General features: G+C 44.8%; 1 protein-coding gene across 1 annotated transcript in view; it reads right to left on the reverse strand.

Moving 5' to 3' along the window:
- LOC133141555 (collagen alpha-2(XI) chain-like) overlaps positions 1–25,783 on the reverse strand; it is a 79,221-nt gene that overhangs the window by 8,359 nt on the left and 45,079 nt on the right. Inside the window, exons 7-11 of the mRNA XM_061262124.1 lie at positions 7,864–8,520; positions 6,028–6,072; positions 4,901–5,020; positions 1,065–1,103; positions 36–89 (exon numbers count right to left, since the gene is read on the reverse strand). Of these exons, the coding sequence (XP_061118108.1) occupies positions 36–89; positions 1,065–1,103; positions 4,901–5,020; positions 6,028–6,072; positions 7,864–8,520 (915 nt within the window). The remainder of the gene's footprint in view (positions 1–35; positions 90–1,064; positions 1,104–4,900; positions 5,021–6,027; positions 6,073–7,863; positions 8,521–25,783) is intronic.

Genomic DNA, 25,783 nt, shown 5'->3' on the forward strand with positions numbered 1-25,783 from the left:
TCATTGCCCACCTCTGATATATACTATATACTCACAGGCAGGCCTGGCTTTCCTGGTGCTCCCATTGGTCCAGGAGGTCCCTGTTCTCTCTGCAAGCTCACAAAGAAGAGACTGCAGTCAGAAAGCACCTGAGACACCTGTCTATGCAAACCCCACCCATCCTGAGACACCTGTGTCTGTGATGACCAACCCCTCAAAACCCCACCCATCCTGAGACACCTGTCAATGCAGACCACCCCCTCAAACCCCACCCATCCTGAGACACCTGTCAATACAGACCACCCCCTCAAACCCCACCCATCCTGAGACACCTGTCAATGCAGACCACCCCCTCAAACCCCACCCATCCTGAGACACCTGTCAATGCAGACCACCCCCTCAAACCCCACCCATCCTGAGACACCTGTCAATGCAGACCACCCCCTCAAACCCCACCCATCCTGAGACACCTGTCAATGCAGACCACCCCCTCAAACCCCACCCATCCTGAGACACCTGTCAATGCAGACCACCCCCTCAAAATCCCAACCCATCCTGAGACACCTGTCAATGCAGACCACCCCCTCAAACCCCACCCATCCTGAGACACCTGTCAATGCAGACCACCCCCTCAAACACCACCCATCCTGAGACACCTGTCAATGCAGACCACCCCCTCAAACCCCACCCATCCTGAGACACCTGTCAATGCAGACCACCCCCTCAAAACCCACCCATCCTGAGACACCTGTCAATGCAGACCACCCCCTCAAACCCCACCCATCCTGAGACACCTGTCAATGCAGACCACCCCCTCAAACCCCACCCATCCTGAGACACCTGTCAATGCAGACCACCCCCTCAAAATCCCAACCCATCCTGAGACACCGGTCAATGCAGACCACCCCCTCAAACCCCACCCATCCTGAGACACCTGTCAACGCAGATCACCCCCTCAAACCCCACCCATCCTGAGACACCTGTCAATGCAGACCACCCCCTCAAAATCCCAACCCATCCTGAGACACCTGTGTCTGTGATGACCACCCCCTCCCTCTGGTATCCCAGTGCACAGCAGTACTTACAGGCCAGCCCACTTGCAGTAGTTGGAAGATGGAGGTTCGCTATAAGAGAGAAACAGTCAGGTCTCAGGGCAGGGTCACACACACACACACACCAGTGTGTGATGACAAGCAAGTACAGTATGATGCTCAACAAGCCAGCTTGCAACAAACCCATCTGGTTGCTAGGATACACCAGCCTGCTGGTGGTTATACAATTGGACAGCACACAACAAAAATACTAAAAATATATTTTTTGTATCATATCTGTGCACTATATAGCAACAATCAGTATCTGAAAATGCTCAATAAAAAACCTCATGTAAGGATATTTTGACTGTCATCTCCATGTTTAGCTGTGACAATCCTTTTAAGGGTATTTGGCACCCATAGAAGCCTACGTCACACTTGCTTTTGTGACTCCGGATAACTGAAGACCAGCGTAGATCACTGTAGATCAGTGCTTTGTGACTACACTTTAATTAAGGCTTTACAGAAGAGAGTTCTGTTTTGTCTGGTCCAATGTCTGAATGAAGCCTTTTCTGTGTTGCACACATGTAGTGCGGAGAGGTAACGGGGCTCAAAGCCAATAGGATACAAATGCAGTGAGAGAGCTAAGTGTTAGAGCAGTCTACCTATTGTACACAAAGTCCCACTTCTGCCACAGATTGAGATGTATTCTCACTTACAGAACAGTACAGTGGTTAGTGAATACTACTTTTTCGCACTCATTCCAATCGCTTATTTTTCTCCTCTTTTTTCTTTACCTTGCCCCTTTTTTTACTCCTAGTTCCACCCGTCAAGACAGGCTAGAAAAAGAGGCCAGACAAAGTGTGAAATGTGAAATCGAATGCCCTTGCTCCTTCAAACGTCAGTCAGTTACAGACGTGGCAGATGGGGAGAGGTGGATCTACAGGTCGATCATTTATACTTCACACTTTCCGATAAAATGCTTCTGCAAAGGATTTTTCTTTCTATGAGTAACATGACGTCACACCAGTTACAGTATAGATGTACATTATCATCCCTATTGCCACTACCATAATGCACGCAATCCTTGTTGACTGTGTTTACTGTCCAGCACAGATACAGTATGTATACATGCAGATTAGCAGAGTACAAGCCCAGTTTACATTAGAATAGATTAGATAGTTCTTATTTTCCATGTGCAAGTCCTAGTACTGTGTTACTCCTACTCTTCTTGCCAATGTCCCAATATAAAATAGAAATATGCACAAAATTAGAAATGACTAGTTCCTTTAATAATGTTTTTTAGTGCTGTATAGCTCTTTATTACATAGCCAATGCTGGGGGTCGGTCTTGTGTACCAATCCAATCAAGCAGATTAAAAAAAAGCAAATTTGGTGACTCTGTACTGAAACGCAATAAAAAACAAATGCACTAGAAAGGCTGAATTCATGAAAATGAAATAAATAAATCCATATTTTGCCAAACAGACTGCAGCTAAGTGGGGGGGACTGTTTTGGGTTCAGTGTGGCGTGACCAGTTCTCTCAAGGGTAACGTCTGCTTCTCCGCCCACATCCCTCTGAGGGAGAGCTTTGACCACCGGCCCGGCGCTCCTCACCCACTGCCAGGCCGCCAGAGCCACAGACCGGCGGGAAACGGCTAACAGCATCCAAGAGAACGGGTTCAACCGGGGCAGCCAATAGTCTCTTATTCACCGGGACGCCGCATATTACAGCCAAAAAATGGTCTTGTACCAGACAAACTTTGTTTGTGTCGTAATTTCCCGAGTCCCTCTATTAGTACCGTTGACTGATGAATAATGATGACACACACTACATTACATTACGTGTGATTTGGTAGACGCTTTTATCCAAAGCGACTTTTCTTTTGGACTAAGCAGGAGACAATCCTCCCCTGCTCAACGGCTGTGCAGATCTTACTGTGAGCTTGCGGGTCCCAGTCATGTACCTTAACCACTACGCTACAGGCCACCCCTAAACTCTAAAACAATAGTTAGTGAGTGAAGAGTGAAGACTTGTGCACTTGTAATTGACCAATCAAGTCCCGGTTAACTCATGGTTACCGTGCATCACAAGTTAGCATTCTGAATTGGCTGGAAAAAGAAAATAATCAGCCCTCCTTTGAAAAAAAAAAAAGAAGAAAAAAAAGAAGGTGGCTTATAAGTTGAATATAGGCTTAAGTGTTCAGGCCAGAAGAGGAGGGGGTAAATCCTTGTATGCTGAATGTTCTCAGACAGGACTTAAACACTTAAGACATTACACTTAATGAGAATTGCCCCACACTAAGCCCAGGATAAGAGTTACTGGAGCTTCATGTTAGGGCATTGTTTAATCAATGTGTCCTTTTTTCTCCATACACACAATATGGCCAATTCAGCATTCAGAAGAAGTTGCCAATGAACTGTGGTCATCTTAGCCCATGGAATGCACTTGCATTCTATAATAATAATAATAATAATAATAATAATAATAATAATGTGTTAATAATTTAGCTTATGCTTCTATCCAACAGTTCATCAGACTAAACCCCCAGGAGGGGGATAATTATAATGAAAGTAATTATAAAGGACTTTCACCATTTTTAGTAAACAAATGTATTTTCAGCATTTTATGAAGGTAACCATAAAACATCCAAATCAACATCATCTCTGTTTACAAATAGTGCACCGACATTCCACAACACAGCTGCCGGGGAAACCGCTCCATAGTTCATGACCCCAGAGGAGTAAAAGTGGTTTCACAAAGAGAAAGAGAAGTTATCCAGTATTTCAGGGACATCAAAACTGAAATGGATCAAACTGGCCAACAGCATAATATGGGGGATAAGATATTAATCTATCAGAACAATAGTTAGTGACAGCAAGAGTTTACGAGAGAAAACAGGAAGATTCTGATCATTTTAATAAGAACACCATGGTATACCTAACATAAGTAACATATAACATAAGTGTTTTCCAACATGCACTTCTTCTCAAAAGGCCGTCAGGTAAGTGGGTACACTTCAAATGTGTTTCAAAATGTGCTCAATAACCATGTCAGTAAAGTGGGGTTTTTTTTATCAGCCTAAATATTCAGAGAGTTTGTAATATAAAACGCATCCCCCCAAAAGTGACAGGGACCGCACATGGAGTCTGGGAGTTTGGGAGATAAGTGATGTGTTAATCTCGGGTGCTCTCTGCGGAAGTGCGGGGGAGGGTTGCGTTTTTTTTCATGCAGACACACTCGCGGTGGACTGCTGCCTCAGCACAGGCACCCCTCCGCTCCCCAGGATGCTTGTTTTGGCACCGCACCCCGTTCAGGACACGTGCTGCTACAGCTAGGGCCCGTCTCAGACACACTGGGAGGGCTGGAGCTCCCCCAAACTGGATCACTGGCCCAGGTGAGTAATAGGTTGACTGACGGGGTGGGGGGAGGAGGGGTGGCTGAGGCACACCAGAAACACAGCAGCCATTGACTGCAATGCACTCTGGGTAAGTCCAACATTGACCAACCGCAAATGAAAAAGGCACAGAGATCGGTGCGAATAGGTGTGAATGTGCGGCCCGGTATATTGCCTCCACACTCTGAACTGAGAGGCCAGAAGAAAAAAAAACATTATTATTTCTATCAAAATAAGCCCACATAAATAAAGTTATTAAAATCCATGGTCGACTGAGTGACTGGATGGTTTACGTCATTAGCCAGTTCCGAGAGGGAGTCCACACAGCTTACTTTGTCCCAGAAGGGTAAGGCTGGCTTCGGGCTGCCAGGAGTGCAACCACAAGGGCTGTCCGTCCATTGGCTACTCACAAGAAGCCAACAGGTTACCAGCCATCATCAGTGAGAGATGCAGGTTAACAGAAACCCAGAAAATGACATATCGGGGCACTTACCCTAAAAGCAGCCCAGTCCTCGAAGGTGTTCCTCCACAGGTAGAATGAGGGCAGTCCCTGTGGGCCCGGGGGCCCGGGCATGCCCCTGGGCCCGTCACGACCCACCGGCCCCCTGGAGCCCTGAGGACCACAAACATGGTCACCACACCACCAGTCATGGTTCAAGCACATGCCTTCATGGCCATACTTCAGTATGCCCAAACACTGCTGCAACCACTTTGGTAAATTTGGAATATAACGGACTCAATAACAAACATGTGATGTGCAGTACGTCATCTGCCTCTTCTCACTCTGCAGTCCAGCTGTTTATACTGTATGTAGTTAAACTTGAGCGGGACAGTTCATGCCGATTTTGCATGGGCACTGAATTGACTTCATATCCTGCTCAGTGAGATCCCTCCCTCCCTGGGTGACAGTCCAGCCTTACGCATGGGCCTGCAGGTCCGCTGGCCACAGTGGGATCGGATACCAGACCACGGGGTGCTAGCACAGTGCCTTAACGGAATATGCAAAACATAATCCCCATGACAACTGCATGGTTGTTGTGAATGTGGACCACACCACAAAAAGCACAACTAGGCTGGAGTAATTAAACAGTGATTAAACAGAACAGCTGAGGTGAGACTTGTCAATTTTCTGAAAGAAACATTATAATGTACCTGAGTAAAGACACATTTGGGGTTAACAAGCTAAACGCTGTTTCCATACCAACCAGGCTATGAGTTGGGTGGGTGAATCCATCAATATTCGCAGAGTTGGATCTTGGAGACTGAGGCAGCCACCAGATGTTTTTAAACTGCGAGCAGTTCACAATAAACTAAATTCCTTGGGAGAATGTTCTCAGTCCCATCTCATCCACTGATGAATTCTTGATCTAAATCAAACTTTTACACGTCACCTCATCTGGAGGCTGGATGACGGTCTGGGGACAAACATCTGCAGGGCCAGCGTTGCAGACTCTGAACCGACCCGACTATGTCCACTGGATTTACAAGGACAAAGATGAAAGATCTGGGTTTGAGCTGATGCGGGTCGCAAAGACCACGCTGAGAAACAACCAGAGGCGACTCCACCATAAAGTCACTCCTGCCGTCAGACCTGCTGAAATGCCCTATTTCTTTATTTACCTTGTCACCTTTAAAGCCAGCATAGCCTCTTGGCCCGGAACAACCCTAGGAGGGAAAAAGAAAAAGAAAAATATATAGTTGTATTATATAAAGAATAAATATGTAATTCACAAAAGCGTAAACAACCTAAGAGTATGTAAGAACATTCGGGGAACATCCCGGATTGATTTCTATTGGGTAGATAATGTCATTGCAAGATTAAGTTCCAAAAACAGTTATGTACTCTTGGTCACATCATAATGTTCTAGCAATGCTCTAAAGAGGTTCAATGGCATCATCAATTATTGGTTTTCATGTAGTCACGAAAACAAAACAAATAATTATGGTGATTTTGTGCCAATATCCAAATGCATCCAAAAGTACTGAGATGCCACATCTGTTGAAAATTGCATACTTTACTGATGAGATAAATATAAATGACCATCCAGAGTTCAAATTCTTATTAGGGGAACAACAGAATCAAATTTCTACAATGTTCATTGCCACTTTAAACTGGACCTCAAGACATGTCAAGGCAAGGCAAATCTAGAGCTAAGCTAATGTACAAGCTAATGTACAACCATAGAATGCTCAAGTGCTATGGCTGCACATCACCTGAAGGCAAAAACATCATGCCATGAGTATGACAGCTTTCTACATCTGGTGCAAAGCCCATTACTGTTCTGGACTTTAAAACACAAACATTCAGACCTGTAATTTTGCTGCAGTAGTATAAATCTTTCATTTGATGACTGTTACTTAGATGAAACTATAGGGTTAGTAAATGTAGTTTACCAGTCAAGTCATCTTAAAACATGCATTATTGTGTGTAGTCATTCCTTCAACCCCTAACCAATAAAGAATAAATCTTAAAAAAAACTGCAGTCGTGTCTAATTTGGATTCCACCAAAAATGGTTGCCCACACCTTTTGACAGGCAAATAAACAGAAGTTTATTCACAGTAAATAATTAATTTAACCAATCAAATTTTGGCGATTGTTGAAGTTGCCACCTGGCACCTGTGTCGAAATCCAAGGCGAAAGGGGGAAGGCGTTAATGGCAAATCCAGCTGAGGGGCGCGGTGCACGACCTCACGACACAGCTGTATGACATCAGCACGGGGGCCGGGGCTGACGCCTGTCAGCCCCTAAATGGTGCAAATTTACAGCCACTGAGAGAGAAAATGAATTCCTCAGATGCCAGACGCATGGGCCCCCGTGAACAGAGTCCTTTTCATGGAAAGGAGGAGAGGAGTGTGGCCGTATCTCCCACCTGCTTCACCTCATCATAACAACAGCATTTCACAACCCTGAGAAACAGCAGACGGGCAGGGGGCCTTTCTATGAACGATCTCTCCCCAAGATAAGCGCACACAGTGCAGACTGTATGAATTTTGGTTGTTTTGGCTCTGTACCACGGCACATTTGGAATGTGAAATGAAAGGGTGCATATGAAGACTCTCTTTTTGCCAGGTTTACTTGCATCAGTCACTAGGGCCACATCCCTGCCTACAAAGCCTGCTGGTAAGCTCCCTGGTGACAGGTGACACCACTACAGGTGATTAGTCATTTCAAAGACCAAAGCTACCATGTTTTTGGATGCTGCTATGGGAGGTATGGGGAAACCCGTGTCTTCTCTGTGACAAATCAAGAAAGTGAGACGTGTTCCCAACCATAATATATTATTTTCCAAGTCAAAACCTATGACATCATAGTCTAAAACTTTCTACACTCATTACATTCAATGAACATTTTGTTCATATTAGCTCTCAATTAAGCACGCATCTACTTGATGCCTAAATATAAATGTAAATGTTAACAGGGTGGCAACAGAGGAAGGAGAGAGGCAGAGACTCACTGGCTTTCCGTAGGGACCCGTTGGCCCTCGGGGGCCTTTTCGGACCCTGTACATCTTGTTATCGGAGCCTCGGATGATGTCCCCATCTCTGGGGGGGATCTTGGCTGTGCCTGCGGGTGTTTCCCCTGCCGGGGCCCTGTCGCCGTGCGGCCCCTGGCCCAGGTGTGTGGGCGCGGCCAGGTCACGCTCCGCAGTCACGGTGTCTGGTTCTGATCTGGGCCTGGGGGCGTGAGTAGGGGCGGGGGCGGAGCCTTTGGGCGGCACAGCTGAGGGACGGGCATCGTGCTCCCTCGAGCGGTTGTCTGGGCGCTGGGGGCGGAGAGGGGTCTCGGATAGGGCCTTTCCCCCCACGGGGGTTTTCTTCAGGCCGCTGGAGGTGGAAGAGGAGGAGTCCAGGTCGATGATGTCATCGGAGGGTTTACCGGGGAAGTCCCTCCCGCCGCCCCCGGCCTTGGTCTTGTCGGTGGTGATGTTCTCGTCCAGAACTTTGGAGGCGGAGCTGGGTTTGGGCCGCGGCCGCTTTTTCCCACCAGGGGGCGGGATGTTTGGGTCTGCCAGGTCGGTGTCCTCCTCCAGCAGAAATAAGTCACCCCGTTCCAGTGTACCTGGTCTCCGGGGGCCGAGAGGGGCCCCCCCATCGCCACGAGCACCTCCGCGCTGAAAGAGAGGGAGAGAGATAGGGAGAGAGAGAGATCAGACAAAATAAAAATGCTTCTAGAGGAAGCTGCCCAATGCAACCCTGTCTGTTGTAACTTAAGAGACGCTGTGGGCTAAAAATTCAATTTTATTGCATTCATTTAGTAGACACTCTGAGTGCACTACCACCACGAAGGCACAGACAGCTCATTTATAACAGATGCAAAGCTATGGGAACAGTGGCTTTGTGTTTATCGAGTCTACGCAAATTTTATTTAGCTAAAATATTCTGAACTTCATGGGTATCTGTGTAAAAGAGTGGATGGGGGCCGCATGTTGGTTCTCTTGTCGGTGTAGAGTGATGGTGTTGTTAATCTGTCTTCATTGTTAATTATCTATGTCGTTATGCTTTAGAAACACAAGTTCACTTGTCATGTAACGTTAAATTACATTACATTAATGGCATTTGGCAGACGCTCTTATCCAGAGCGACGTACAGTTGATTAGTAGACTAAGCAGGAGACAATCCTCCCCTGGAACAATGCAGGGTTAAGGGCCTTGCTCAAGGGCCCAACGGCTGTGCAGATCTCATTGTGGCTACACCGGGATTCAAACCACCGACCTTGTGGGTCCTAGTCATAAGAAAGAGGTATGAGAGCAGTCACACTTCCCCTGCACACCATTTACACGCTCCTCCCTGGAATCAAACCGTCCCAGATACCATTAACACCATTAACATCCTTCCTGCACAATGTTGGTGGAGCTCCTGGCTCTGCTTCAGCTCACAATAGGTGCAATCACTGCTCGATTTTGCTTTTAGCACCCGATTCTGCCTCCGGTTTCCAGCCCCATTATAAAAGTGACCAGCCGACTGTGTTGCTTGTTGTTTTTTACTGCATCTGGAAATTATTTCAAGCCGTTATTCGTGCTAACAAAAATTGAGTTTCGAGCCATAAAATCTGTATGAAGACAGTATGATGATTTGAGCTAAAAACACTGAAAAACTGTGTGAAAAAGTGAGAAAGTGCAAAAAATAAGGAGGGAGAGTAACAGTGAGAGAGAAAGAGAGAGAGAGAGAGAATCTGAAGAAAGAGGCTGTTTCAGTTCAGCACGTCTCCTTCCAGCCGTGTGGTTGGAAAGCGCTGTGGCCCCGCCAGTCAGACGTGAACAAGTGTGCCTCTTAGAAAGGCCAGTGGTCTATCACCAAAGACTGTTCTCCTCAATCATTCCCCATAATGCTGCTAGCCAAGACAATCTCAGAGCCCCTGGCATGGCCTGCACAGCCCGGGGAGTTCAGTGCCAACCCCGAGAGACCCATCCTGTGGCCTTGCGCTGAATCAAGTGTGGCACTGTGTGTGTGAGTGTATGAGCTAGTCTGTGTGGGCTAGCAAATGTAAATTTGTGTGCGTGTGTGTGTGTGCGTCATTGAAGCAAAACATCCTAAAAAAGACTGTCAGGTACAATCCGGGAGGTCTAATAACAATAGCAGAAAACAAGACGTATTAAAAAAATGAATTCAAAGAAGCAGGCAACTCTGTTAAAGCAAAAGTTCTTATTTAAGATTTTTGTTACCATTGTCATTTTTAACTGGAGGGCAGAGATAGATGTATGAAGCCAGATACATCCAGAAGGACGCGGAAGGGAGGAATATGAATGAATTCATTCAGATTTATTCTTTTGGAAAAGTGTCCGTAACAGCTCACATCAGCAAAGCCCCTCAGAGTAGCTCAGAATATGAGATTGTCCTGTCGAAAGCCCATGTTACAATGAGCACCAGCAATGGGATTCTGCTTCCAGTAAGCACTCCTGTGCCCATGTTTCACACCAGAGTGGGCTCTACCGAACTGCAAACAAACTCACGGGAGACGGGGCTGAGAGCTTTCCACATAACCCGCATCACTGCAACCCATCTCCGCCGATTTCACATTCCCATTTCCCTGATCTTTAAACCGGCCCTCACATACCCCAGAAGAGCCTCGTGAGCGGTGCTATTTTCTGTAAAAACATTGTGTATCTGTGCTGCAGTGGTGCATGGCTAAAGCGTGGGACGTTGATGCAGGCATCAGTTTGTTACAGTTGCACACTGAGGACCGGGGTTTGATTCTCGGTCCTGCCAAAGCCGAGTTTGGCCGGCACACGAGGGAGTGGCATAATTGGCTTGCCGCTCTGAGGGTGGGGGGAGGGACTCGGTACGGTCTGTGGGACCGCTGCATACAGCAGAGCCCTGATTAAACTTGCCTCGGAGTCACGGTCGCAGGGCTTTGAAACGATGTGGGTTCCAGAATCCGCGTATCAGTCATACTGTATGCCATGGTTACAGTCCGTGGCATATAAAAAATAAATTCAATTCATCATTTTCAAAAAGAAACCCTGGAGATTTGGTCCAATGGTCCAATGCACAACATCTAGCACAAACCAATGGGTACCTCGCAGAGGCAGATATAGAGCATCAGAAAGTATAGGGCAAAAGAAAACAATTCTGATATTCAAGAAGGTGATAAAACTGATCATTGGACACTCGAGAGGGGAGAAGAGGGTTGGCGGGGAGAGGTAGAGTGGGGTAAGAGGGGAGAGGGTTAGTACTCTGTGTACAGGGAGGCTTTTAGACTGGGGTAAGAGGGGAGAGGGTTAGTGCTCTGTGTGCAGGGGGGCTTTTAGACTGGGGTAAGAGGGAGGAGCAGGAAGAGCTTTGGGCTGTCAGGAGAGGAGAGCATTAGAGAGTGTTAGGCACGGACAGGGTGGGAGGCTATAAACTCTAATGGCCGACCCTAACACACTGCAGCAGGCCCCATTTAAAAAGGTCAGAAGGCATGTGGGAACCAGAGTTTATGAAAGGAAATGGAACACAGGACAGGGAACAGGCATGCAAATGCACTCCACTGACAACCACAGAGTAGGCTTGTGTGTGTGTGTGTACATATACTATGTGAATGCCCGTGTGTACGTGCGTGCATTAATGCATGTGTGTGTGTATGTGTGTAACTTCTCTATCTATAAATAATGTGAAGTTATCTCTCACAAGCCAAATGTACAGATATCCTTTCTATTTACTAAATTTGCACAATATTACAGACTCAATTCCCAATTCTCGATTCCTTACCCCCTCCTCAGAGCTTCCAAAACTCAATATGAGCTGGGAACAAGAGCAACTGCCCTACTCTCCCATTCCACTAGGAGGAGCACCACTGTCTATTGTGTTTCCCATCACCCATCATATCCATTATCTAACAATTTCAGTTGAGACTTGGGCCATAGACAGACACTATGTCACAACACAAACGTTTCTGCATTCTGCAACACAAACATATGGGCTTAATGAGCTTAATGAAATCCTGTCTGCTGCAAAATTTATAAACTGCAACAGTAAATAAAACTGAAAATCAGCTGAAAAGAAATGTGTGATTATGCTCAAAAATATGTGAATATTCAACAATTTTATATTTTTCAAATGTTGTTGGTTGACTTGCCAAAAGTGGAGCCAGCTACAATTCTTTCTAATCTCAATTATTCCAGAATGGATTTTGAAACTTTTACCCGTTTTTACCCAAAAGGTTTACCCTTTTTACCCATACCAAATTTTACTTCCATGAACTTAGCTTGCCCCCTTACATTGCTAGCACTTTGGTAAGCAATATCATACATACAGATTTTCAAACTAATGCCCTAAAACTGACTTGAGTTTCCATTCACCTAACATTAGGGAAACTCCATGTGTACTTTTAATGGCAAGTTGGCAGTTAAACTGGCAAGAATTACTACGGGAACAGAATATCTCTCTCTCTCTCAGCCATATCTTTATGTTTATTTCTACCAGCCAAACTGACAAGCAAGCCTGTACAGACTCAGCAGGTCTCTAGATTCATGATCGCTGATCTCTGTTTAATAGGCACTTTATCATTTATTATGACAATATTATTATTTAAAATTTATAATTTTCATCTTTACATCTATACATATATTATTGCAATAAATTAATGATTGTGTGAAATAATAATAAAGAAAAAAAAAGAAGAAGAATGTGGTGCAGTGTGTAGGGAACGGACTCTTAAACCCATCTTGTAAACAAATTCTCCTCCTTTCCATTCTGTTTTTTCCTTTTGCACACTGCCCACTCTCCTTTAAAAACACAAAAGGAACAAGAGCCCCAGCCACATTCAATGCCATGCATCGCCATATCACGTGCGCCAAACATGAAATCATCTTCAGGGAATTCAATTTATTTTCCTTGTATTTTCTTTTCTTGCGATTTCAAGTCGATGTTCCAAGTCCAAACATGGTGCCTTTTCAAATCCATAGCTCACACTGTCAAAAAAAAGCATGGCATTCTGACAGGCCAGACTAAAAGCTGGAGGCTAGCTACACTGTCGGGTGTGACTGTAGGACAAGCGTCATGTAACAAGCTTGTAGTAAGGGATTTTTTTCATATCACTTGTTATTTTGTAATTGAGCAATAACAAGGGCCATATTTTTTTGAAGAATCTGGCCTGTAGCCCACATTTTGGATGATGGGGAAGCGTTGGTGGAATGGCGGAAGTGTAAAAACTGGCAAGCTAACTGCGAATAGTTTAACTAAACAAATAAACAAAGATTATTCATTACAAGCATTCAGAAAATTAAAAGGGTACAGACCATGGATTGGTTAGACACGTTTTATTGCTGGAGAGCAATCCAAACAATGTCATTATTACCTTAGCTCATTCTTATAGGCCTCCCTGTAGTAAAGACACATTCATCTGAAGTGGAAAGATTCTTATCCATTTCATAATGAATATAAAAATGTCAAACAATAGTACATACAGTATCACTCAACAGTACCCTTTGGACTTTTTACTTACTGTGACTGACCCTCTAATCAACACACTTTAATAAATTGGCAGACAACAATCTCTAGTATTTTACATCTTCTTTTGTGAAAGCTGCATGCTGCCATCTTGCATTTGAGGGGTATATGCACAGCCAGACTGAATTTACACTTTTAAAGCTAAATGCCGCTGCTGTTTTCAACAGTTTATGACAGACATACCATATCTCGAAAAATAAAATAACTGCATTTCTGTAAAATTTGGTGTGAACAATCTAGTTCCCAAAAGAAAGAAACCCATTGATTTTGGTGACCTCATGACCCTTCGTCTAGCACCACCACCAGGTCAGACTTTCAGTCGCTGATAAACATATCTTGAAAAGTAATGGCCGGATTGTTATGAAATTTGCTGTGCATATTGTCAAACGGAAAGGAACCTATTGATTTTGATGACCCCATGACGTTTCCTTTAGCACCACCATCTAGCGCCAAAAAAACAAGAAAACAAATGACTGGACTGCCAAAACATTTGCGCTGCACTGTATAATACATTAATGCGAGGGGAGATTGTTGTGCTTTGGTAGAAATCTGCACGCTACTGAGTGCATTCTTTCGAGTTTATTTCGGGAACCGTTTTGTACTGTATTGTTTTCATCCATTTACAAGAAAATTTAATTTGCGCTTGTGTAATGCTCCAAAATTGCCAAGGATTAGGGTGCCTGCTCTGCCCAGAAAGCAGAAGAAATTGACTCCCTGCCAAATCCAGCAGTCACTGCGTATCTTTCACCCAGACTCATTGGCTGGGATTCAATCAACACTTTTGACAGTAAATTTACTTTACTTGTTCAGTAACAATTTTGTTCTGAATGCAGGAATAGTTTTTTTTCCCATTCAGAGACATTGTTGAGCTCAGAAATCACTAAAAACTAGTAATTTTGGCATGCACATTGATTACATACGGGCCATTGCCTCAGTGCTTCACTGTCACATGGGTGTCTTTAGTGTATTTATTTATGTATTAAAAGATAACCAAAGGGTTACACACCCGGCAGCAGAAAAGCACCTGGGGGCACCTTAAAGTAAAGTGACTGGAAGGGTTTTTATTTTCGAGTAAAGTTCATTTCTGGCAAGATTCAAGACTGTTTACAGTGAGCGGACACACCAGAGAGCTTTCTGCTGCCCGTCAGTCTGTAGCTCCCAAGGCCCTGTGGTGGGGGTGGGTGATAGCGGGAATCTGTGCAACATCAATCACTGTGTACTGAACATGTAATAACTGAACTTATTAAGCTTGTTGGCCCCTTAAATGTTTTGTGTCTAAAGCTTAAATAAAACAACGTTTAACACTGCTATAGCCTACCTGTGCTCATTATTTCACAAATATTTCCTTCAAACATCTCTTTACCAGGATATGATAAAAAAACAAGGGGTGTTTAGAGGAGTGAGCAACTTTGTTTAGATTTTTCTGTTTTTGTTTTCGTTAGTCAGCGCCTCGTCAAACTTGCTTCTGCATTCCCTACTTTCTCATCGTTGAACTTTCATGAGCAATGTGTTTGACATTCTAAATGTTGACATCACATTTTTGGTCTTAAGTGAACTCGAGCCTCCTTTTAATAGAAAATGCATTCCTGAAAAGGAAATCAATAAACATGCGTAGTTCAATCTGGGTGTTGGGCAGGCTTTTAGCATGTAGGCCGGCATTGCGTTGCAGGGAGAGTCAGATCCGTCTGCCTGCAGGGAGGCTGTTACGCAGGTCAGATGGGGAGATCTGGGGAGTGTAAGCTGAGCCTGACATGGTGGTGATTCGGGCTGTGACAAAACACCACCTGTGTGTGCCTCCTCCGTCTGTGTGCTCGCCCCGGGAGGGGCGTCATCTGAAGTGGACTAGAATGAAAATCCATAGACCCATAAATCAGACCCAAGCCGCCTGAGGTATGGAGACAGTTCAACTGCCTGAGTCTCAGCAAAAACAGCTGGACAAAACAAATGTGTGGGTTGCTGTGTGTGTGTGTGTGCGTGTGTGTGTCGGTATGTATGTCTATATAGTGTTTCTCTGCGTGTTTCTGTGTGTGTCCACACGTGCGTGTGTGTGTGCGCGTGTGTGTGTGTGTGCAAGAGAGAGAATGTAAGCATGTGTGTTTGAGCTTGAGCGTGTGTGTATGCACATGTATGTTTAAGCATGTGTGTGTACGCATCCGTGTGTGTATAAGCTTGCGTGCCTGTGTGTTTGCGTGTGAAAATGAGTGATGGAAAATAAAGGAGAAGCAGAAGAACAAAGACCAACAAGAGGTGGATGGGAGACGAGAATAAAAAAGGAAACCAGAGGACAAAAGAACAGAGGGAGAGGAATGGAGAATGAAAAAGGGAAGAGATGGGAACAGGTGAGAAAAGACGGAATGAGGAACAGTGGAGAGAGAGTGAGCACAGGTGAGAAGGGTCATCAGGAGGGCAGCCTGACAGAGGAGACAGTGGTGAGAGAGGTCAGATCCTTTCGGCCACAGAGAACGGTCAAACACCTGTTTTCAGATCAGGCAGACACTCTAAACATGACTATGAAATACCTAAAAGCAACAAACGTAGCCTGAGGTTAACCAACCGACCTGACACAACCTGATGACCCACCTTGTGGCGTTTTTTTCCGCCATGCCCCCATTATTTTGCAGTGCAATCTTTTTTAGTAGCACAGCACACCTCAAAAGTAATCGCTTAAACCCAGACCAGTGCTTTTACAGTGTTCTATGCAAAAAAACAAAAAAAAACAAATGTTTTTAAAAGATTAAAAAAAACAAATCTATTCCACTTAGCTAAAGGGGAAATCCAGAAATCACAGTAATGCAGCGGGATAAGACCCAGGGAAAGACGACATTACTCTTCCATAAACTAAATTATTTATTTACCCCCCCTCCCCCACCCTTTTGGACATTATTCTGGAAAGTTCCACACCAGACCCTCTCAATGGACAGCATACAAACAGGGTACACCCACAGCTGGAGCACCACCATCCAGGTTTATGCTCGTCAAAGTTTTACAAAATGTGTTTTTCTGTAAAGCATGCCAATAGTGTGCTGCAGACAGCCGATCATCTGCCGCCCCGATGGGCCGGTGCTTTAGTGGCTGCCCTCAATTTCCCATGACACAGTGTAAATAAGCCAGTGAAGTCACAAAATGTCTCCATGCCAGATCCAAAATGGCTCAGATGTTCTGAGTTAGTTCAGTTTTTTTCCTCTGCGCAGCCTTCGCCCCCACCAGTCAGCTGTTGGAGGGATTGTGCTTTGCAGTCACCACAATATCAAACGAGACACTAAACAGAGGTCCTCACCCTCACTGTCAGTAATGATCCTGCGGCACGTTTTTGGAAGCGCAGGGGTGTTAACCTTGGCATCTGGGTAGAATTCCCACATAACCTGGGTCTGCATCTGGCCACTGAATCATCGCCCTCACGGCGACTGACTAAACAAGCCCTTGCATTCCCTACCCACTTCAGAGAACCTACAATCCAGGTTCAGAAAGTAAAGTAAAGGTCTTCCCCTGGATTTTGCGCCAATCACCTGGATTTGCTAATTAGCACAATTCTTCAGCCAGCAGTGGATGGAAGAAATACATGGCAGGACTTTTACTTTCTGATCCCCTGGACTTTCCACCTCTTGTCCTTTACCTGCCAAGGACCGAGTGTGGTGGAGAAAACTCACTGTAGCCTCATGTCCCATTGGGTATGAAGAGGAGTAAGTAAGTAAGTTTGTCCTTTACAGAAAATTTAATAATTTGAAAATATATCAAATTTATAGTGTATATTACCACCACATTGCAGCACTTCGCAATACATTGACAAAAACACACTTCTTCACTTTAATGTTATATCACACTTCTATAGAAAATATTATCATCATGTTTTCAACACATTTTCAATATATTCATATATTCATATCAATTTTCACAAAGGGTGGGGGGAAAAAAGCCATTTCCACACTACTTTACGAAGCAAGGGACTTCATCCTGTCTTATGCAAAAGATATCCTGTGCCTATAAACCACTGCGTCATGCCACTGGGGTCAGTCCCCAGTGCAAATGCAGATTCAGAATTACCCACAGTGAGTCATACATTTCACTGACACAGGCTACAGCCCGACTACATGAAAGTTTCTCCCAATGCAAATTTATTGCAATTTTCTAAGGCTATAAAAAGACAAGGAATCCAAAGCTTTGCACCACCCAGCCTACTTACATATGAAGTCTTTGTAAAGACTTGTCGGAAAGCAAATTACCCCTCGAGGATAAAACAAACTTGTCGGAAACTGCCAGAAGGAAAGGCCGCACATAACGACTGTTGTGGCTTGTAAATGGAAACACTCTGGATCTAAACACTGTGCAACAAACCACTTTAACGGGAGATTGAATGGATTCTGCACACGCTCATGCTGTACAGTACATGACCTGCAATTAAACCATGAGACGCCATTATAACCCCAGCAGGGGTTCCCAATCCTTTCCCTTCACCATTCATGGGAAAGTTAACGCTAAATGCCTCCATTTTGATGCCAAAGTAAATGGAACCAAATTACAGCGTCTTTCAACACCATGCCACACGCCAATGTTTTTTTTTTCTCCCACTGACAGCTGGAGTACTGGGTATGAAATCGTAAATGAGTTGTTAGAAACCAAAGAGGCAAAAAAAAGAAATGTATATAACCTCACTGTCAGTGAATGCCTACCGATTTATACTTCATTAAATTTGTAAATAAGAAAGTATGCGAATGAATAAATAAAATCAACCGGTTTTGGAAGTTATTCGAGCTTAACGGATGAACACTGATCTCAAGCTTGGCAAGAACACACATGCTGACATAGTGCTCTGCTGAAATGAAAAAACTGTTCCTGCGAATATCTGGAGATTGACAGTGATGCTTGGCATGGTAGATTCCAGCCTACAGCAGAGCTCGTTATTAGTGTGGTCAGCTGACGGGAGCCGATCATACCTTCCCAGCATCCCCCTCCACATATGGCCCCAGCAGGTGCAGGAGAAGACAGACCAGCAGTCCCACACTGAGCAACATGGTGGAGAACACAGTGCAGTAACCGGATCGTCCCAAACTTCACCACGCCAGGCCACACCGAACCGAACCGCAACACAGCACTCCCGGAGAGTCTGAGTATCCAAAGGGATTCCGACACGGCAGTCCACCGAGATTCCCAGGTGACGATCCGCTACGAATCCCACAGTAACCCACGGGCAGTTCCAGAGGGATGCACACAGCCTCCTCTCTCTCTCTCTCACACAGAGCTGGGGCTCAGATACTCGCACCTACAGCGCATAAAGCCAATCCTACTGACCCCGCCCACTTCCCTCTCATCCAGCCCAGCTCAAACTCTACCTCTCTCTCCCTCGCAGGTATCTACCACTGCTGAGGATGTGTTTGTGTGAGTGTGTCTGTGTGTGTGTGTGAGAGAGAGAGCACGAGTGTGTGTGTGTGTGCGTGAGAGAGAGAGATTGAGAGAGAGAAAGAGAAAGAGAGCATGAGTATGTGTGGGTGTGTGTGAGAAGTAAACAGACAGAGAAACTGCATCTGTTTTTATATATGAATGTGTATATGTATTTCTGTGTGTATGCTTGTGTGCCTGCATGTGTGTACCTGCATGTCTTTGCATTTCAAGGGGGACCCTAAGAAGGACCTTACTTAATAAGGTCCATATTAAGACCTCAATAAATCTTCTGTGACTTCTATGACTCCAACTACGCGGTAACACTGACTTCAAAAGCACATAAATCCAATGCAAGGACAGTGGAGACAGCAGGCTGCATGTCCCAGCCATAAGTTATGCACTCAGCTGTGCAGCGACTCAGCACATACAACAATATACAATACAGCAGTTCCTCAACTACTTCAGCCTGGAGGTCTGATTCTGCTGAACATGCCAAATATTTCCCACATGCTATTTATGAAACAATTTACGCATATGATATATTGCATGCACATTAGTAAGGCGCCCTCTTGAAATATGCGTTGCTACTGCGTATTATTCTGTCAGCTTGTGGGATGGATCCTGACACTGAGCAGACATTGACAGTCACAACTGCTGCACCTGAATGACTGTGTTCTTCTCAACGATCAAAGGGCCAGGCTCTGCATCACAGTCCTTTAGACATGACGTACAGGTGTCGTGCACCATTTCCCTGTCTTTGTAGTCTTAAGGCTATACATCTTAAGTCTTAATGCATCTTTGGTCTTCCAGATCATTTCAGAGGTACAATTATCGTGAGGTATGGACTTAATAAGCTAATTTGCATACTTTATTCAAGGAAATTTGAAATTTGAACATTTTTATAGCAGTCTATAGTCTGAACCAAGTAAGATATTTATTATAATTCTTTCTGATTCTAAATAATGTTTGAAGATTATTTTGAGCCATTTCTTTATCACCGGTATTCAATAGTCATTTTTCTAGAAATATTTGATTTTTCATGAAGAAAAATGATGAAATTTCAGGATCTAACAATGACGTTTGTGATGCTGTATGAGCCCTTAAAGCTTATAACAAACAAATAATTGGCTCAAAACACTCTCCTGGATATGGAGTAAAGGTCTGCAAAGTTTCATGATGATAGGATGACTATGCACTGAGAAAAACTGTTCAGTCCTGTAATATCATCCAAAATTATTATACTCATTATTATACTCATTTCACCATACACATGGCGTAATCATTCAAAAGGTGGTATCATCCGGAAAGTTGATTAGTTGAGGGATGATTTGCAGCAGTAAACAGAAAAAGGTATATTTTACATATATATATATATATACATATATATATATATATATATATATATATATATATGTATATGTATATATATATATATGTAAAATATACCTTTTTCCTATATATATATATATATATATATATATATATATACATACATATTTTTTTTACAGAAACAGAACCTTAAAACACCAGCTCATCAAGTATACATTTCACAGTGTACAGGTACGGTAATATACAGCAGACAGAGGGAGAGAACCAAGAAGCAAAAATTGGACGTAAAAAAACAAAAAAATTTAAAAATAAACCGTTCACCACAGGAAACCAATTAAAAACCGTTTAAGGCTGATGTAAGGAAGAAATGCTTATTACTATGATTTAGGTAAGAATGAAACATTAGAGACCTGCAGTGCCATAAAACGTGGGTTGGGATTGAAGTTAGGGGTTGGGATTGGAAATGGGACTGAGGTGGGTGGAAGGGAGACTTACAATTGGGGGACTTGTCCCCAAAACAGGAAGGATTACTTCATGTCTGCTGTGCAAATAACCAGAAACCACAGCAATGGCTTTCAATGGGAGGTCCCATGGTGAACATATAGCACGACTGAGTACTTGAGCATCAGCATGGGACAAAGTTTACAAGCAATCGAATTAAAGGACAAGAAACACCTCCCTTTCTTTCCAAAAAGAACCGCCATTACCCCTGTCTGAGCCTTCCAAAAACATACTAATGGCTTCCAGGATCCCTCTTCTTCGCCCTCAGGATCACACTGCTTTGTCCGAGACGGGATGAGGGCAGGAGTGTGGTTCCCATTAAAAATGGCCGCCCGTGTTTGAGGCCTCGAGTGCACAGCTGAAGACCTGAGTGAGGGTCGGGTGAGACGTGGAGGGGTTGGGTGTGGGGGTTAATAGGTTGCCGTCTTGATGTAGCAATATCTGACACTCCCCTCTCCCCCCTCTCTTCTCTTTGACTCTTTGAGATAAGTGTTTGTGATTTACAGAGCTCAAACTGGCCACAGTAAATCACAGCCGGAGAGAATGGTTAATTATAAGCTAGACTGGCGCTGGGACCCTAAGGACCTGATGATAGACGGATATTGCCTGAGGAACAAGAGACAGAAAAATGGAGGGAGAGGGAGCAAAGAGAGAGAGTGATGGACAGAGGGAAAGTGAGAGGAACAGGGGAATAATGAAGCAGAAAAAGAGAAGGGGAGACCAGAGAGAAAGAGGAAGAGAAAGAAGGAATGGAGAAGGTACACCCTGCTGTAAAATCCAGCATGGTCAATTTGGGTATGAGCTGGTCAACCCGCTCGCTTGTCCTTTGTGTCTGTTTCAAAACATAGCTTGAGCTGAGAGAGAAATTATGAGAGAGAAATTATGCCTGTGTTGGAGGAGGGGGTTGGGGGCCAGTAGGACAGAATTACAGGACCTTTCTTTGCCAGGAACAGGGCATGTACCCCCAGCACTGGACTGGTGTGACAGCAGGAGGGGACTGAAACTCCAGTTTGGAGCTTGTGCTGTCTCTGAGGGCCTGCCCTGCCCTGCCCAGCTGCGTCCCGTCCTGACCTGCTCCATCCCGCAGGGCTCTGCTTTGGTGGAGGGGGCCCTACATGAAAACGTCCTTGCGTTACAACTGCGATCAAACAAAATCCAGATGGGGCACTGTTTTATGTTTTATGTCGTACTTTCAGAGGGAGAGTGAGAGATGGGCGTGTTTCTCCACTCCCATAAACAGGCTCCCCTCACAGGTCGACCGTTTGATAAAAATGGGCCCCCAGGCTTGTTGGCCATGCTCTGTTGTCATTGTTTCCTGTTCAGCACCCTCCTCCTCTCCTCATTCTCCCTCTATTTGGTGAGAGGAATCAAGCCAGCTCTTTTTGGAGGTGATCTGAATTCATGTGATTTTGTTGTTGAGACTACATTATTTATTTGCTTGGTGAAGGCACTAATCTACTATAGTGTTACCATCATAAGCACTCAGTAAAGTAGCTGGATGTTTGCTGTTTCAGGTTCAGTTCTGTGCTCCAGCAGAGACCCTGCCTTGGATATCAAACTACAACCCTCTTCCACTTCCACTATGTGTCCGTATGAGTGTGTGTGTGTGGCTGTGTGTCCGTATGTGTGTGTGTCCCTGCAGACTCCCTATAGCTGGGAAGGGAGCAGTGTCTGTGTGTCTAACTTAAGTTGAGAAGGAAATCGCGTATACCCTCCCCAGTTCCCATGGAACACAAGTTCCTTAACTTCTTGCTCAGACACCAACATAAACTGCAAACAGAGAGCTGCAGACCTGAAGCATCATCTGCCTGCGTACGAACTCCTTTCTGATTTATAGTGCCAAAGATACTTTCTGCTGCTTCGACACAGGTTAACCAGCTGTTGGAAAATCTGTCTCTTATGCTTTCATCGTTCACCCTGGACGACTTTCAAAAGCAGTCTCGCCTTGCACACGGCAGTCTGCTCATCCCTCAACACCAGGGAAACTCTGGGTCTACTTTGTTGATATGTTGCTTAGCAACTACAGAAACCCGCCCTTGTCTGCAACACTTTGACCCTTATCTGTACAGTGCACATTTTCAGGAACGAAAGGGAGTTTTAGACTGGATGCATGGACCCCAAAAATAACACACCATTTCAATGCAAAAACTCTAGACTGACACAGGCCAGTGTTACACATGGATACAGGGCAGTGCTACAGGAGGCCAGCACTACACACAGGCTTCTATGTTCACTCAGCACTATGATGCCTCAAAAGATTTTTGTGTTTTTGTGTGTGTGTGCACGCATGCGCATACATACACATACACACACACACACAATGATGACTGTAATGACATGGAATGAGTCTGTCTGATACTGATTTTGTGAGGGCAAAGGGTTAGAAAACCCGAACAGACAAAACAGCGCATGTCAAAGCTTTGAGTTTGTAAACACAGGAGGTTCATCTGGAAGTCATTTTATTTGGAAGCTGCGAAAGGGGCATCAAGTACGAATTAAGCTGTAAAGCTTGAATATTCCCAAATTCCAGAGTGTGTGTGTATGTGTGTGTGTGTGTGTGTGTGTGTGTATGTGTGTGAGTGTGTGTGCATGTTGCTCATTTGCAGGCATCTCTATGTGTGCATGCATGAGCTCTATATGTTGGAATTGTGTTTGGTTGTTTTTCTAAGAAGAAAGTGTGTTGAAATCTCACACAAATGGTTGTGTGTGTGTGTGTGTGAGTGCATGCGTGAGTATGTGTGTATTGTGTATGCGTGTGTGTATGTGTGTGTGCATGCATGTGTATGCATATACATGTTGCTCATTTGCAGGCTTCTGTGTTTCTCCATTTGTGTGCATAAAAGGTTGTGTGTGTATGTGTATGTGTGTGTATGTGTGAGTGCATGCGTGCATGCGTGTGTGAGTGCATGTGTGCGTGTGTGTGTGTGTGCACTTGCGTGTGTGTGTGTGTGCACTTGCGTGTGTGTATGTGTGTGTGCATGCATGTGTGTGCATGTACATGTTACTCATTTGCAGGCTTGTGTGTTTCTCAATTTCTGTGCACAAAAGGTTGTGTGTGTGTGTGTATCGGTGTATGTGTGAGTGCATGCGTGTGTGTGAGTGCATGCGTCCATATGTGTGTGCGCTTGCGTGTGTGTATGTGTGTGTGTGTGTGCATGTGTGTGCATGTACATGTTACTCATTTGCAGTGTGTTTCTCCATTTGTGTGCACAAAAGGTTGTGTGTGTGTGCATGTGTGTGTGCGTGTGTGTGTGTGTGAGACCAACTGCAGGTGATCTCTGCATTGATGCTGGCATGCGAACATCTCAGCCACTCTGGCCAGGAGGGAAGTACACACCGCAGCGGCCGAAGTCAGAGCAGAGTTTAGTTTTCTCAGCAAATGTCAGTTTCAGTTAATTAGGCCAAAGTTCATTTCTGCAGTAAGTACAGTATACAGTACACCCAGCTCTATAAGCCCTGTTCCCTAATCATTATTCTACACTGATACAGGCTGGTATTAAACATGTTAGCCTGGCCCATGTACTGATACAGACCATTTCCACAATCCAGCAGAAAAAAGGCGAGGGTCTGGACTGAATCAACATTAGTCCTTAAGTGTAATTTGCAAATAAATGCAAACGTGACTTTTCTTCTTCTTCATAACCAGTTTGGTTTTTATGAAAGTTGCCAAACTGTTTGTGAAGACAGAAAGAACATAAGAAATGCCTACATTTACTTTGGAGTCAAAGTTAAGCAGACTAGTTTTACTGAACCCAGACCGTGGTGTGAAAACAGAGAGAATCGGTCTGCACTTGTTTAAAGAGAGCAAATAATGGACAACTTAAATGTGCTTTACGTCTCACATTCACCAGAAGCCCAGTGTCAGATTGACTTTGTAGTACAAATTAGCCGTGGCCTGAAACATATATAACACAAAACCAGCATCAGCCGGGATGTTGACAGCAAAACTTAACATCTACCCAGAATGCCGTTCACTATCAGGCACGCACAGGAAGGTTACGCCGGGACAGCATATAAGGCTGCGTGAAAAAGGCACATTACGAAAGCAACAGCTGCCAACCTTACGTACCAAAGATAATAATAATAAACTGCGAGGAACAATAGAGGCCCTATGGAATCATGGAAAGTGTCAAAATGACAGATGCTCAGTTATGCCGCTTCTGGCTCTTTGAAAAGCAGAGATTGGAAACAATCACACGTTTCAATCTCGGTTCAGTCCATCGCAGAGTTCCCTCGGGGGAATTTGTCTTTTGAGTTTCCCCCACGCTGGCCTCCTGGGGAGACACGTCAGAGGACCCGTGAAACTCCGGTGCTCCTGTAAGCCCACCCTGCAGGGGCATAAGGGGGTGCAGTGAACACGAACGAACACGCCAATGGGAGCACACATGCACACGTTACGCTCAAGTAAAGACAGAAGTGTGTGGCACCCACGCATATACGGGGCGGCCTATAGTGTAATGGTTAAGGTGGATGACTGGGACCCACAAAGTCGGTGTCAATCCCCTGTGTAGACACAATAAGATCCGCACAGCCGTTGGGCCATTGAGTAAGGCCCTTAACCCTGCATTGCTCCAGGGGAGGATTGTCTCCTGCTTATTCTAATCAACTGTACGTCTGCCATTAATGTAACGTAATATACACATTTCACATACATCTCCTCAACATGAAAATGCAGTATGTCTAATGGTTCGATAAACTTTCACATTCGTTTCCACTGAAATGATTTCCATGCGGTATTGTGAAATGTTTTGCTTATTTTAATTGAGCATAAAACACACACATGCAGGCACACACACAGAGACCCCGGTACTGCTGGGAGTCGGTTCTGGAGGCGGGAAGAGAGAGCACGGCCTAGAGACCCACGGCAGGCCCTGATCCGCAAATTCCTCTCACAGCTGCGTTACCAGGGATACAGGCAAGCCCTGTCAATCACGCCCGCTGTCCTGCAGCGAACCAGAGCCGAATTACAAACCCACCCCTAACGGCACCCCATCGAACCTACCAAAGGGAGCGCCGCGGCCTGACAACCAGGAGGTGAGCCCAGAGTGTCACTCCTCAGAAGGGTTCGCATGGATAAATTGGCAAGACTAGGCTAAAAACTGTCCGTTTAACTCCATGTTTAAGAAGGATTTGCTGTTGCTTAGTAATTACGTTTTTACCAGAGGTCTGTGACCTTTCACGAAAGTGTGAGAAATGAAGCAAAGGAAAAGTTCACAATTTTCGACTTGGCCTCGGGGA

This window comes from Conger conger, chromosome 12 (genome assembly GCF_963514075.1).
Source record: "Conger conger chromosome 12, fConCon1.1, whole genome shotgun sequence".
Classification (NCBI taxonomy): domain Eukaryota; kingdom Metazoa; phylum Chordata; class Actinopteri; order Anguilliformes; family Congridae; genus Conger; species Conger conger.